At 42.1% G+C, this 15,455-nt stretch overlaps 2 protein-coding genes across 2 annotated transcripts in view; both read right to left on the minus strand.

The window, feature by feature from the left end:
- Nucleotides 1-12,152, minus strand: part of LOC120449297 (glutamate receptor 1) — a 29,925-nt gene extending 17,773 nt beyond the window's left edge. The window contains exons 1-5 of the mRNA XM_039631687.1: nucleotides 11,613-12,152; nucleotides 7,416-7,786; nucleotides 6,297-6,449; nucleotides 5,624-5,751; nucleotides 4,908-5,037 (exon numbers count right to left, since the gene is read on the minus strand). Coding sequence (XP_039487621.1) covers nucleotides 4,908-5,037; nucleotides 5,624-5,751; nucleotides 6,297-6,449; nucleotides 7,416-7,548 — 544 coding nt within the window. The 5' untranslated portion in view covers nucleotides 7,549-7,786; nucleotides 11,613-12,152. The remainder of the gene's footprint in view (nucleotides 1-4,907; nucleotides 5,038-5,623; nucleotides 5,752-6,296; nucleotides 6,450-7,415; nucleotides 7,787-11,612) is intronic.
- An 834-nt stretch (nucleotides 12,153-12,986) lies between these two features.
- LOC120447615 (kallikrein-4) lies at nucleotides 12,987-14,107 on the minus strand. Its single transcript, XM_039629108.2, has 3 exons — nucleotides 13,786-14,107; nucleotides 13,457-13,733; nucleotides 12,987-13,391 (listed from the first exon to the last, which is right to left on the minus strand). Exons 1-3 carry the CDS (start codon nucleotides 14,058-14,060, stop codon nucleotides 12,987-12,989), a joined length of 957 nt encoding a protein of 318 aa, XP_039485042.1. The 5' UTR covers nucleotides 14,061-14,107.
- Nucleotides 14,108-15,455: the final 1,348 nt, after the last annotated feature.

Raw genomic sequence — 15,455 nt, forward strand, 5'->3', positions numbered from 1 at the left:
CTGTTGCGGCCGAGGATTTTGTTTTATTTCATTTTTGATATCAAAACATTTTTGTGGCTCACCCCGCCGCATATAATTCGACGACCTACCCGACTTCCCGTTTGCCTATCGACTTTATGGCTCGAAATTGGCATCCCTCCCAGAATCCCAATTCCAATTCAAGTCCCCATCCGCTCCCCTATCTGTGTGTGTGTGTGTATCAGTGTGTGTGTCTGAGAATTTCCGTTCATTTTTATTGTTTTATTTCGAATTGTGGCCGTTGCTCTTTCATTTTCGTTTATGTAACGAATTTAATTCCCAATTATATTTATTTTTCCTTTGGAAACCACCGGGCCAAATTCAATTGGTTTTCGAGTAGCAAAAAGAAAAAAGTGAATCCGAAATTGAATTTGAAAAGTGACTAGAGAAGAAGATTGCACGGCTTTGGCTGCCACTCAATGCTGCCACTATCTCTCCAGTGGCTATGCAAATCTGTCACACAGCCACAGTGCCACGCCCAACTTTCACTCGAATGCGAAGAGTAAACAAGACAATTTGCTATGTTAAACAAAAGTTAGTTTTGCGGAAATGAAGTTTTGCTGCCCTTGATAGCGACACCGGCTCACATCACGCAGATGCAAAGATACACAGATAGGGCCAGAGATACGGATGCGGATGTGGATGCGGATCAGGATGCGGACATCAGATATCACACACACATACACACACACATAGTCAACAACGAAGACATTCGGCAGCATATTTTATGGAGAAAGTTGACAACAGGGGAATGGAAATGCTGGATAAACAAATGTAATTACTACAAGAAAAGTTGCGGGAAAAGTGATGGTCATAGGAAAGCCCTACTGTCGACTGGTTTTTCATTTCCCGATTGACTGCAAAACCAAATATTCCATATTTTATGCATTAACTGCCCGTAATTAGGATACACCAGAGGGCGTTCCACGCCCCAATTTAGCAGCTTGTTATGGCTTTTTTACTGGTCCCCGCGTTTTTCGTCCTGCCTGGTGTGCTATCAAAAACTTTGCCGCTTTAATTACTTACAAACTGCGTCGTCTTTGGCGGCCTCGTTTGGTTACTGGCGGTAAAACTGGTGGAAATTATGCTGACAAGCTCAAAGGCTTTGCGCATATGTTTTCAATGGCCTCGAAAGCTAGGAGAGAAGGGGTGATGGCGGTAGCTGGCAGCATTAAACGTATCAAATAACATGAAAGCGAAAGCGCAGTAAACCCCATAATGGTTAAATTAATGGCAGTCAGTCGGAACTGGAGGCCTCTCGTCTCCATTTTCTGGCCAAGGACTGCTGCTCCGTTGCCGTTGTCGTTGTCTTAACGCAATTTGCGCTGCCATTTGACGCAGTTTATGCAAATTCATCTGTGATTTAAATTATATAACACGCTCTATGGTGGCAACAATCAGCGCTCGCTTATTATTCATGATGCCCACTCCAACACAGATTCCTTTCAGATTTTTATATCCCCACAAACCACTCATATTGAACATCGCACTGGTATGCCATATACATATTTGATGTAGATATCGATGGGGATTCTGTTTTTTTTTTTTTTTTTGGGCCAAACACAATCAAGTCTTTCATCTATAAACGAAAACCATTTGCATAATTCTGCAGTTAGGGTTCAAGGGTCGCATTGATTAGCCGTTGGGTTCAGCTTTAATGCCTAGGCGCTGTCTTTTGGTGTCTTTAATAAACAATAGTGGTCAGTCAGGAGAACTGCTGACATATTCATTGCAGCATGAGCAAGCACATTCCCACGTGTCCTTAAAAGAGCTCACGCATCAGGACACACACATCCATATACAAGTATCTGCGTATTTGTCTCTTGGCATCTGAATCGGAATCTGTATCTGTATCTGAAGCTGTATCTGTGCCTCTGTGTGCTTCGTATCTGTATCTGTGACTCCGGCGTGGAATGTTTATTTTTTTTTTCTCGCCCTGGCCGCCGTAATAAATTTCATTTCACGGCAAGTCAATGTGCTGTTAACACGGCAATGGGCAGCACCACGCCTACTCAACGCTTTTCTTCATTATTCACAGATTCCTGCTTCATTTTCGGCAGCTGCCAAGACACACAAATAAAAATACATATATGAAAATACAGATACGTACATGTAAGTAAGACATTTACTTTCATTGCAGACTGTTGATTGTATGCTCTTTCATACAGAAATATCGATGGCAACGGTGGCCACGTGTCTGAAGGGGTCATGGAAAATTTTTCTCAGACGTTAGCAAAATAACATTTTACCCGCTCCTTTTCAAGCAAAAAGAAATTAATGATTTGGTGAACCAGACAGAAATAAAACAAATATTGAATTAAAAAAGTGATTTTTTTTTTCTCAAGGTTCTTCTCAAGGCTTCAGGCATCTGGCTGGAAATCGGCTAGCCGAGCATCGCCACCTGTCACTTTGGCCTGTGAATGTCATTTGTTCTAGTGTCTCGTACGTACGTGCAAATACTTTGCGATTCATTGGCACTGGCTGTCTGTGGGAAATTTGCTTATACGGCTCATTTGACGTGGCTGGCTTGGATGATGTCGATGACTGGATGCGGGACAGCTGCTCGGAGCAGTTAGCATGTCAAAAGGATGGGCCACTACCAACCAAGTTGCCAACTTGCCACATTGCCCCGTTTGAAATGAAGTTATTTCAGCTCGGTTTGTGTGCTGCTTTTTGGCATTTCAATCGTGCAAGTGGAAAGCGATAGGATTGTACATCTGCTACATACCTTCGATTTTTATAAAGGGATGACACAAAGTGTGTTTTTTCGGAATTATAAAAGTTATATAAAACTATTACTAAATAGTCAAAATAAAATAAAATATGCATAAATAGATTGCATTAGTCAAAATATGCTGCTAAGCCAATTAATCTGTGTAAAAACTTAAGAATCAGAGAACAACATCCTTTACATCTGTGATTATGATTGTAACTCAAATCAAACGAGCAACATTTGAACACTTCACAGTGAACTAAGCCAATTACCCGTTAAAAATCGTAAGATGTTTGAATTATCTATTAAATACCTGCATTAGCAAACCCATCAATTTAAGACTTAAAGGCTAAGCTGCCAAAAATGTATATCGCCCAAGACCAAGCAGCGAATCTCGTGCGCGGATTCCTTTAATGACCTGTGGACGTACCGCCCGCTTTTCTTTTTTCTTGTCTGGAAAATCCAATAGCCGCCGGCGGCACAAGTGTTTTTTAGTGAACAATATCACACACTCGTGCACACATAGACTGCGTAAATAAAGTGAAGCACAGCCGCAGGGATGGCACGTATTGGAATTTTCGCAACGAGAGCGGCCAGCAAATACAATAATTTCACAGCTAAAAGGAAAATGCGTGTAAGCCAATTTCTTGGCCAAGTCGTAAATACGAGCGAGAATAAACTTATAAGCCGCTGGCCCACTTCGCATGAATTAGATGCTGTGGCAAGAACCCATAACGAAATATTGTTTGTGTTTGCATCGATGGTTGTTTCTGTTGTGATTGTTCTACATGCCACTCGAAAAATCGTATCTGAAGCCGGCCATTGCCCATAAATAGTGTTCTTTTTTTGGACCATTCTTTTTTTTTTTGGTGTTATGGGAAGGCAAGGCGCAAAATGTTTTTCCTATTTCTTTGTAATAAACTCGTTGGCGCGTTGAGTAAACAAAAGAAGGAAGCCATTCCAGGACAAAACAGTTGCCTGGCCAAAAACAATGGGACGTCGAGATGGCGAAGACATAAGCGCTAGGTGCCAGCAGTTGCCTTGTAAACATGGCCATAAACCAAGCAGCCGAAATGGAAATTTATGAAAAATGAAAAACGGCCAGGCAATTTTGTCTAATAATTGGCCATATCTCGCACTATGGTCTTAAAGTCATATGCCGGCAATCAGATTTTATTGAGCTGCTAACAAGAAGCCACAGAGTTGATTGAGTGCCACTAAGCATTTGGCACGGCTTAAAACAGCCGATGAGATACACACAACCACACACACACAAACACACACACAGGCACAAAGTGAAAGCGGAATGAAGAGAGATTAACAAACACAGACAGACAATTGAGTGGTGGGGGTGGGAGGTGCTGGCGGATTATGAACTGGCTCGAATTGATTGAGTGCTGTTGGCCACCGCAAAAGATTTTCACGTGGCATTCATTAATAATAATAACGCAAGAGACACCAGACACTAGACTCCATCCATCCCGACATCTCTTCATGCCACCAAACCATCTACCATCCAGTCGTCGGTGGCCACATAAAGCAATTGTCCAACTGCCAATGGCGCAAAATGTCAGCGAGGATGGAGAAATGGCGAAATGGAGAAATGGAGAAAGGGAGAAAGGGGACATCAATGCAGACGGCTGTGTCATTAAACTTTATTTATGCACTGGGTAAATGGAAAATGCTTGCAGAAACTTATAACAAAGCAAATTTACGCTGCAGTGAATGAGGGAAAGCGGAGTGCTTACAATTTCACTGGCAGAAAACTAGGAAGAGATTTTGTCTTATTGCTAAATTGCATTATAGAAATATTTTAAATAAGAATTTATTGCTTGTTTTTGCTGAGATGGAAATCAAACAAACATTTACAAAATAAGATTTCAACTGGCTTAATATTTGAAAGAATTGAGACCTAGTTTGGAGTTGTCAGAAAATGTAATTGACACTGGCATTCAATTAATAAATGTCCTAAAATATTGCAAATTTTTCGCACTGTATTTTATATTAAGACCCCCATTACATAGTTTGCATAGATGAGGTTGCAAGAAGCGAAAGCGGAAAAATGCTTATTGACTCGCTCAACTTCCTTCGCATCCGCTGCCCCATTCCACGAATGTATCTACATATATATATCTGTTGATGGTCGTGTATTAGTATGCATGCTGGCTGTACTCACCATCGTGGGAATCGTAGAGATAAATTATTTTGCGCCAGCCATAAAATTGTATTGTATCAATGATGGCCTGATGATAATCCGGACGCATGCTGAGGGCAAAGTCGAGGAAGCCAGACGATGGCGTAAGCACCTAAAACGCGAAAATTATGGAAAACAGCCGCAAATCGGTTGCAGGAGGAGCGGTGGGGTAAACGGAGGAGCGCAAGGACATGGCGAGTTAGTAAACATGAATCATTATTGAGTGCTCATTGTTGTTGGAGCCTCGGTTTTGGGCTCGTTTCGGGCATTTGCCTGGTTGATTTATTGGGCGAGCGGCCTAAGCGAGGCCAAAAGTGTGTTATAAATTTTTAAAGCGCACGCACACGACACCAGCACAAACACAAACACCAACAGCAACAACGTCCTGGGCCAGGACATCATTAGAAACAAGTGGCCAGGCTGACCTGTCTTGGTCCCAGTTCGCTAGTATTAATAATGATTTGTACCTGGGCGGCTCATAAATATTTTCAACTGGCCCAGCTGTGCTGGTGAAGTGCTTTTTTGGGTGGGCTTTGGGCTTTGGGCTTTGGGCTTTGTGCGCTTTTCAAGGTTACCAATTTATATTGCGAGCCAACAGTGCGTATGAATAATATTTCATATTTAAATAGGCAAACGACCTTGGCACTCGCTCCGGTTTCCTCTCGCTTTAATATTTATTAATGTCTTAATGGGCTCACCTTCTCGGGAAACCAGGGCGTCACGAAGGGCATCTGGAAGGTGTTCGAGTAGGAGTGCAGTGTGTCAAAGGAGTCGGGCGAAACTGCGCCCAACATCGAGTATACGCCCCTTGAGAACTGATTGCAAACTGCAAGAGCGAACGGAAAGAGCACATGCAAATATAATTTATTTAATGTAAGATAAACCCGGAGTTTGGGCTTTTGGGCACAGCGTAATAGATGGATTTAACTTAAATTTGTACATTTCATATTGGTTTTGGTATTGAGTTATTAGTTTTGGACATGCAAGAAAAGCTAATTCTAAATAATGACTTGTTGCCATGGTAATAAGTTTCCAATGAGCTTATTGATTATGCTTCTAGTTAAATGATTTTAGCTTTGTTTCTTTACAATTAAAGTCAACAGAATATAGGAAGAAGTTCTTGACGAGTTTGAAGGAAAGTGGAAAAATAAGAAAATATAATGGTAGACTAAAAATGCGCATAATTGTTATATTCTCTGCTACATTTCACCAATATTTATGGACTGCAATTCATGAATTCAATTCAAAGGTGCGTCAAAATGCAATAACTCAAATAACTATCGCCTAACCAGCGAGTTTCGTGCTCGCGTTTCTCCTAATAATTAATTCCTATTGAATATTCAGAGCGAATATATATGTGCAGATACTCACTCAGTCGTGACAATTTGAAGGCATCCGCCGTGTTGATCACATCCACGTAGGCCTGCAGCTCGAATCGGCGGGATGAGACGTTCAGGTTGTGATTGAGCATCGCGTACTTGAAGGCCGATTGCACCTCGTCGGTGCCCTGCTCGAAAATGGCACCTGTTTCAGGTGGCAGGTGGAAGGATGATGGTGAAAGGTGGAAGGCAGCAGCATGCAAAGATGTGTAAAATTGCTGTTAGTGCTCGACTTGGGTGGAAAAGTTTGGGCCTTTTTTGGGGCAGCCGTAGCTGCTCCATCGAAATTGTCAATTAAGTTCAAAGCAAAGGCACTTTAAACTTTGTAATTGCTTTTGCGCTCGAATTTTATTTGTGTTGTTGTTCTTGTAATTTTTGCCTCGCTTTATTTTTTTATATTTTCTTGTGTTGTGTTTTTTGGTAAAAACTTTGTTGCCGCCTTTCGGGCTACTGTTGTTGTTCTCGTCGTTGTTGTTGTTGTTGTGGTGGGCAATTTGAGCCAATTTTTAAGTGGCGTTTGCAGCAAGCTAATAAGCGTGGCGTTTCAGTTTTCAAAGTGGCCAACGAAAAATTGAGGAATAAAGCGAAATAGAATGAAACTGACTCCTGGCAAACTTCATTTTCAAAGATGATTTTTCGGACAAAGAACAACAGAAAGCGGACCAGAACGAGTAAAAAAGTAAAGTGGTTTCTTCACTTACTAAGAAATAACTTTTTATACAAGTTAACTGTGTAATATCTTGACTGGAAATAGTAATTGCAGTTTATGCCACATTTTTTGCAATAATAGAACTTATTTTTAAGGTTAGGTAACCATACCTAACACTTGACAACTTTAAACGCAGCATTAATATTATTATTGAATCAATATTTTTGTTCGAAAAGGACAAAACTCCTTGAGAGTTTTGGCAATGTGGCACTTTTACCCGTTTTAGCCATTTCCTAGAAAGCTGAGGCGTGTGCAGCTGAACGTTTATGAAATAGGAGTAAGTGGCAGGACAAAACCAGGACACGAATGCCCGGATGCCAGGATGCCAAGAGAGGTGGGTGAGGTGAGCTTGCTGCTCGGGTCGCTGTCAGATGCATTGGGCTTACGGTTACGGTTACTCACCTAATGGGATTTTCTCGGTTAATGATGGCTGTGCGCTGACTCCCCATCCCCATCCACCCATGCCGCCACTGCTCCATGTTAGCCATAATAAAAAGCTTGGCCAAAGGCAGCTCAACTTTAAGCCAAAGCGCATTTTGCAGCCCGTTGATACTGCTGCTGATGCTGGCGTTGCTGCGTTGTTGTTATATTGCTATATCCTTGCTATTCCTGCAGAACAGGACTCCACTTGTTGTTGTTGCTGCTGCTGATGCTGCTGCTAATTCTGCTTTTCCGCTTATTTTCTGCAGTTGTAGTTGTAGTTGTAGCTTGTCGTCGCTGGCATTTCGAGCATTTTGCCGCACTTAGCGCAGCATTTGCATAATTTGTGCTGCCTGCACATATATTTTTGGGTCAGCGATGGGTGTTTTTTTTTTTTTTTTTTGTGGGCAGAAAGCAGAAAGGGTAGGTTAAAGTGAGTTAAATATATCAGAAGATTTTCGGGGAGAGAGAGAGAGTGATTTCGTGTTAGGTTATCATGCAAATTGCGCACCGTGTAAGTCGCTTAAATTTTCGGCTTTGTGTGCTTAATTAAACGTTTGCCGCTTATTGGGGCAAATTAGTGTGTATTTTTTAAGCCCACCCTTTGAGCCACCAGGCACCCCAAGCTATTCACTGCGGCACGCGTTGGCCTGCACGTGTCCCCAACACCTGAAAAACTGACAAATGCACGGCGAAAAAAGTCTCAAGAAAGTCATTCATTTGGAAAGTTTTTGCCATGAAATCGGATAACTATATGAAATCAGAATTTGTAATAAAAAAGTGGCAAGTAAACTTTTATGTTACTATATTATGTTATTGTTATGAACTCCTTTGCTAACTTATTCTTAATAGTGAGTTTAAGTTTTTTTTGAACTTTATATCATTATAAAATGTTTTTTCAGGTAAGCAAAATTTGACTATGGATTTTTATACGATGCTTAAACACAAGATGTAAGTTCATTGACTAGTTAAGATGAATAACACACATATCTTTCTTAAATAGATCTTATTAAGGCATATAATCTGGTTAACAGTAATTTATTCATGCCTAGACAATTACTACTTTTCACAGTAATTTCTTGCTCTGTAGCAACAGGTAAACTGGCAACTGGCACCTGGCACAATGGCAGCCGACTTGGCAACTGTCGCGTTTCATTCACTTTCCGCTGAGGCTCGCATTTGTTTGAGTGTGCGTGTGTGTGGATGTGGGTGAGTGTGTGGGTGCGAGTGAGTGTGTGTGCTCAGTGAACTGTATGCAAATATGTACACCTGGTCTATATGCATGTGTGTGTGTCTGTGTGTGTTTGAGGTGTGTGTGCGTGTGTCTCCGCTTGCGAATCCTCTTGTGCTGTTGCCTTTGTGCGTTGTCAGTGTGTCACTGTGCCAGCAGCTTGTGCAGTTATTGTTGCTCTTCGCCGCCCACCTGCCCAGCCACCCACCTGTCCTCCAGCCACGCCCTCTTCCACCTGACGCCTCTTTCGACCCTTCCGTCCCTTTGCACACCACCCCCTTGGCGCATATCCCCCAGTCGTTATCCTTTCGGTTCGCTGAATGTTTTTGTGCTGATTTTGCGCTTATTTTAAATGTCTTTTATGCATGTTGTTTTTCGTTTTTTTGTTCACTGTTCGCTGTTCGCTCCCGTGGCTGCTTTATTTTTGTTTACGTTTTTGTTTTATGCTTTTTATTGTTAATTATTTAAAATTGCAGGGCTCAGGCTGACTGAGGCTGACTGAATGACTGGCCGCTTGGGTGTGTGACTCTGGCTGTTCGTCCGTTGAATACCATCGGTATTCGCGAAAATGTCTGTTTTCCATATCCCTTTGGCCTTTTTTCCCCATGTTTTAACGCCACCCTCCACTTGGAGCCAACCGAAAACGCACGCTTATTGGAATTTTATTTTTGAATCGCCGTTTTATATATGCGGGTATTTCCCTGCTTTTTTTTTTGAACGTTTCACGTTTGCATTTCCCTCGGCTTTAATAATGGTTTAATTTTTGAAATTGTTTTTAAATCGGCTTATTTGAGGTGTGCCGCACACAGCTGGGCCCCATCTGCATGTATAAACTTCGTTCTCGATGCCTCCTCTGCAGCATTTTTTGGACTCATGTATTTTGTATTTGCGAGGATAAATATTCAGAACTTGGGCCATTGCTTATCAGATTTTTCGGGGCGAAATATATCGATTGAAGTTCTGTTTTACCATTTGTGTAAACATTTTTCATAACTAATATATGCACAGATTTTATCTTTACGAGAATGTATGAGATAGCAAAATAATATGGAATGTGAGCCAATAATAAAAATCACTATTTGTGGCTTATTCGCACAAAAATTTCTTTTTACAATTTCGGCACAGAAGTTTTAAAGGGAATTTCGAATTAAAAGTAAGTATGCCAATATTCGTAATTAATATTGAAACAGAAACTTGTTGGGCTAACTAAATTGTCTGTGTATCAAAGAGGGTAATATAAAATCCCCAGCCAGAGTTCGTTACCCCCAAACTGTATGGAGTTATCCTTTGAAGTTTGTTTTGCTGCTTAACCACTCTGTAATCATATCAGTTACAGTAACTAATCCCCGGGTGGTGAAATGGGAACCCTTTCTCTGCAGCTACTGGGCCCATTCATTCATTAGGCAAACATTGACCGAAGCAATCTACATAAAAACCACTTGAGTGAAAAGTTGCACTCCGTCGTCTGTTCATTGTCTATTTTAGCTGGGCCCATAAAAACCAGAGTCCAGAGTCTATGCCCGGCTGCCGATCCGTATCCTGGGAGTTTGAGTAGGAGTCCTGGGGGGGTTGAAGCTCCAGCGACATCGGGATTATTTAGCGCATTTAGAAAATAGGTTAACAGACGCTTTATATTCATATAGCCGGGGCCACTGCGAACTTTATTCGTTATAATGACGTTGGCAAAACTAACGCAAAGTGCGACGACGAGCGTTGAGTCTCGGCCAGTTTCCATTAAACGAATGATCCCACTTAATTAAATTTAAATTAGGAGCCTAAAGTTGAACGTCACGGACGTTTAAGTGGCATCGAGTTGAAGAGCAGGACTTGGCTTATTTAGCAGGGGCTCAAAAAACAAAAAGGCGGCCGAGATAAGTGAAACGAATGAATGGACATTTAGGCCTCTCGAGGAGCTGCAAAGCTGCTGCTGCATCGTTGTCTTGCGGAGCAGCACTTCCTTTAATTAAATAATTATTTTGTAGCCACTTGCTGATTACTTTTTGCCCCCCCCCCCACGCCTTTTTGTCTCGCCTCTATTCATTCGCAACTTAACACGTTGCTGGGGATCCGGAGATACGGGTTACTGTATACGGGATATACTGGAAAAACTGAACCGGATCCACAGAACTGACCTTTGCGAGTGCCCCCAGTAATTTACAGCTCGCCAGATGACAGGCATCGCCCGGAGTTGGGACCTTCAAAAATTTGCCTTTCAAAACGAGCTCCACCCGCAATGTTTTCCTTTTCATTTTCGCCAGTTTCACCCAGTTCGTTTTGGTTTTTCCCTTGTCGACGGGGCACGTGCCAGCCGTGAATGGAAAAACAAAACACGATGGCACGATGGCAGGTATTTAGCGAATCCGGCGAGATAAAAATGTAACAGGAAAATTATTAGGCCGCAGATAAAATCCATAATATAAGGCAGCTCATTTGCATTTCAATGAGGTGATTAGTATGCCAGTGTCATGCCAAAAAGGGAAGGTAACCATGCCCAATAATTGAAGATATCTGTATTTTTCTGCGAATCTGCTATCAATACTAATTTATAAATACGATACTTGATTATATATATTTTTTTTGTGTTTTGGCATTTATAATAATGTCTTGCTTTTCATGTTTTGTATGCCCACATTTGTTTGCGTTGTAATTAGCTTAAGTCCCGCAGTGAAAAGGAAAATACTCATGGCAATCAAAGACAAGTGACTCGATAATTGATAATTTATTTTTTCTGCCTGCGAATCTGACAACTTCCCATGCCAACGTAAGTCAAAGTCACAAATAATGAGCACAAATTCCGCTGTTTATATTAATGCTCGTCAATACGCAAAGGTCACAGTCACTAAGCCATTCCCTCAGCTCGTCAGTCAGTCAGTTAGTCATTCCCTCAGCCAGTCAGTCAGTCATTCAGTCAGTGAGTCAATGGGCCACCGACAAATTTGGCAACTTACAAAAAAGAGGGCCGAGCATTTGTCGCTGTTCATTTGCGGCTTACAATTCCTTCCACTCCTTCAGATTTATTTTTCCCTGGTCCTTTGCTTTTTTTGGTTTTTTTTTGGGTTTTGTTGGTGGCTTTGTAAGTTGTTTGGTCACACACAGCACACTTAAATTGCGGCTTTGCTTGCTTAGCTTTTTCTTCGATTTTTTTCTTTTTGGCGAGCGAAACTTGAGAAATATTTGGGAATTGGCTCTTAAGCGACTTTTACATTTGCATAAGCTGCTGGCACACAATTTTTAAAATGATTGCCGCTACTTTATTATCACTTAATGCGCGCTCGGTTTTCTCTCTCCATTTCCTTGCCTTTATCTTTTTCCTTTTTTATTATTTTTTTTTTTTTGGTTGCCCAGCGGTTTCTTTTATCACTCGACTCGATTTCGGTTTTTTGGGCCCGATCTGTAGTTCGTTGAGGTCCGTCTTCCGACTTTCCGACTTTCCGATTTTCCGATTTCCCTAGACCGCTAGAGCGACAGCATCCTCGAGACTTTCCGCCGTAATCGTCCTGTTTGACGCGCGCACGATTGAGTACTGAGTTGGATGCTGAGCAGGTGTGGTTGCGAATCGAAATCCGGCCGGGCGACAAAGCTACAAAAATGCCGCACTCTCTCTCTGGGCGTTCGGAAAAACTCGGAAAACTGGGAGGCTGTGCTCAGTGTACTAAAAAGGGCGGCTCGCCGAGAGATTTTCCATCGCAGAGAGCGAACGCACACGCACTTGTCTGCAAAATCGGCCAAAATGCGAGAGAGAATCCGTCTGCAGACGCGTGTTTCTGGCAGTGTTACTGACCTAGTAACCGTTTTCCTTCCTTCTTTTTTTCAAGTTTACTCTTTGCCAGGACATAACAACAACAATAACAACAACAACAACAAGAACAACAACGGCAATAACAACTGGAGTACATCTTGTCGTTCTCTGGTCGGTTGGCCTTTTTATTGCCCGCTCGTGAGTGCAGCACAATCTGCAATTGTTGCTGTTGTCGCTGGCATTTGGTTAGTTGTTAAGCCAAATCCGAGTGTTAGCCGGAATCCATAACAGGAACTGAAGAGCTGAGTAGCCAAAATCAATTAAAGCGCTTTAGTAGAACCCTTTCACACAGCAAATATGTATTTTTTAATCGTCGGGATAGGTTTAAAAGGATAAGTATCTTCTAGTTTACTGATATATCATATATATTATATATAAACTATGTACAAAAATTAAACATTTTTTTATTTACATAGTAAGATTTATTTATTTGGTGCTTTTAGAATAATACAAAACAGCTTAATAAAGTTACTTTACAACTATTTAATGCAAATAAATAAAATAAAATAATTCTTGTTAAAAACTATACACACTTAGATATTTTAAATTGCATTAGAAAATTACAAAAAGGTGTCACATACATGAGTGCAATAATAAGGTATCGAATGAAGGCTGGGACAAGTAGGAGGCTACCTGCACTGCTGATCATTTTTTCGGTGATCCAATTCACATTGCTATACACATTGGTGTACAGGGATGGCAAGTTGCTGATGCCACATCCGGAGAGAACAGTCACGATTCCGTAGACCGTGCCGTTGTTCATCATTGGAGCACCCCAATCCCCGCCACACGGCTGCTGGGCAGTACGATCATCATTGTCCACGGCGCACACGAACTCCATGTGTTTGACACCCAGCATCCTGGCGCACCTCTTGGAATCTATCACCTCCACGTCGATGTACAGGATATGCGAGGCAAGAGGACCACCCTAATGGAAAGTGTGCCTAAATTACTTAACATAACTAAGAACAAATGATTATGAATTGTATCCACCTTATACATTCGACCCCATCCCATGACTTTACATTTCAGACCTGGCAGCGGCGGATGAACGGGCAATCTAGCTATGGAAATATGCTCATTGTGATTTGGGAACGGCTTCTCCACCTTCAACAGTCCGAAATCCTGTTTATTGCGCATTGTGAAGCTATCGGGCAACCAAATCTGCGATACAGGAGTAACAAATGTCCTGCTCGGAATGTATTTCAGCCGATTGAGAGTCGCAGCCACAATGAGCAGGACTCGACTGGATATCAAAACCCTTCGTTTGCTGTAAGTTAGTAAAATAATGAGAGTAATTCAAAAATACTTTATATACCCACTTTATCAAACAGTGCGCGGAGGTCATGACGAACATTGGAGCCAGGATAACGCCTGAGCAGAAATGATTGTCCCCAAAGAATTTGTCGGCAGTTCGCGACCTTAGAGATACACAAAACTTTGATAATTCAATCGCATCGTCATCGAAATCGGCATCGGATAGGCGTTTACCACGATTTAAGGAGGTAAGAGATGCATTTTCAAAAGCATGTCCACGGCAGTTATAAATTAGAATAAATGAAATCACTAGCAAAACCAACAAATTTTGACTACTCATGACGATTTTGAAAAGTCCTTTTTGATGAAGGAAATAATTTCATTTCTCTCTTTGACATCAAAGTAAAAAATATCTGTCAGCATCGCTTACTTGTCATTGTCACTGAAATATCAATTTCTGCTTCAATATCAGTTGTAATGGATAATCTTAAATTTTACTTTGGTCATTTGGTTAAGGCGTTTAAGGGCACTTTAAGCCATTAAGAACAAACATTCTAGAGTTTCCCTGTGTATATGCATTCCTCTGCAGAATTTAGAGTGCCCCGAGAAGTGGCTGCAACAAAATTGGAGGGATTAGGTAAGCGGCAGCAGAACAAACAGAACAGGACGAGAGTCCTGCAGGAGCAACATGTGTGCGCTCGCACCGCTGCTCATTGGAAATTCAATTTTCAATAAATGCACACAAATTGATTTCCAGCTCGGGGCCTTTCAAGCGGAGTTACGAAACACAAACACACACACACACAGGAATACACACCTACACACACATAGCTACACCTGTACCCACACTCACACTAACACCTGCATTAAGAGCAAAACTTTTCAATTTACGTTCTGTTGTTTTTCGAGCATCAAATATCCCCGACTGTCAAAAGTATTTGCCGAGAGATTGGGAATGGATTTTTGTTCTCCGATTTTCGATGCGATCGCCGGCCCTTTTATCTCCGCGGCTCGTTATTAGACTTTTTGTGCCCCACTTAAAGCAATTTTCCATCCGAATTCCGAAAAATTTCCGTCGTACGGAATTCCATCCATTCGCACACCTATGTATGTACGTAGGAGTATGCCATATTATTCCATATGCCACACGTATGCTCGCTTATCCGCGCCTGAAATTCCGCATCATGCAGCGCAAACACTTGTTAATTACTTTTATTATATCCACAGCTTCACTTGCACAGTCACGCAATTCATCGGCTGCGAATCCTCATTCGGGTCTGGGTCTGGTGATGGTGATGGTGATGGGTATGGGTATTCCGGGTGCCATGTCCTGTATCCCGTATTCCCGTATTCCATATCCCGGACAAGTGGGCTCCGGCGACGAGTGCGGCATTATTGCCTGTTGCTTTTGCCAGTGGCACTGCCACACCACAGCTGATGTGGTCGGCCGTAAACATGCGGCAGCGAATGAGTGGGCGTGGGATTCCGCGGGGTTGCACACTGCCTATGCCGCACTCCGCACTCAATGCTCCACCACCAGCTCCACCTCCACCAACAGCTCCATCTCCAGCTCCACCGTACTCGACAGTAACGGGTCGTCGTCACACGCAAGTAATTGCAATCAGCACCTTGGCAACAAGCAGCTGCGCCAAAATAAGCGAAAAAGGAAGAAACTCGGCCACGGACGTATTTATTTATAAAGCAATCCGTAACTCACGGTGCGTGCTGCCGTATA

The sequence above is a fragment of the Drosophila santomea genome, chromosome 3L, assembly GCF_016746245.2.
Source record: "Drosophila santomea strain STO CAGO 1482 chromosome 3L, Prin_Dsan_1.1, whole genome shotgun sequence".
In the NCBI taxonomy this organism is placed as follows: Eukaryota; Metazoa; Arthropoda; class Insecta; order Diptera; family Drosophilidae; genus Drosophila; species Drosophila santomea.

Excerpts from the sequence above, each read along its gene's own strand:
- LOC120447615 (XM_039629108.2), bottom strand. The coding sequence starts at position 14,060 with ATGAGTAGTCAAAATTTGTTGGTTTTGCTAGTGATTTCATTTATTCTA. Across the intron at positions 13,734-13,785 it reads TCCGCGCACTGTTTGATAAA|CAAACGAAGGGTTTTGATAT; the intron begins GTGGGTATATAA and ends ACTAACTTACAG. Across the intron at positions 13,392-13,456 it reads GATGGGGTCGAATGTATAAG|GGTGGTCCTCTTGCCTCGCA; the intron begins GTGGATACAATT and ends ACTTTCCATTAG.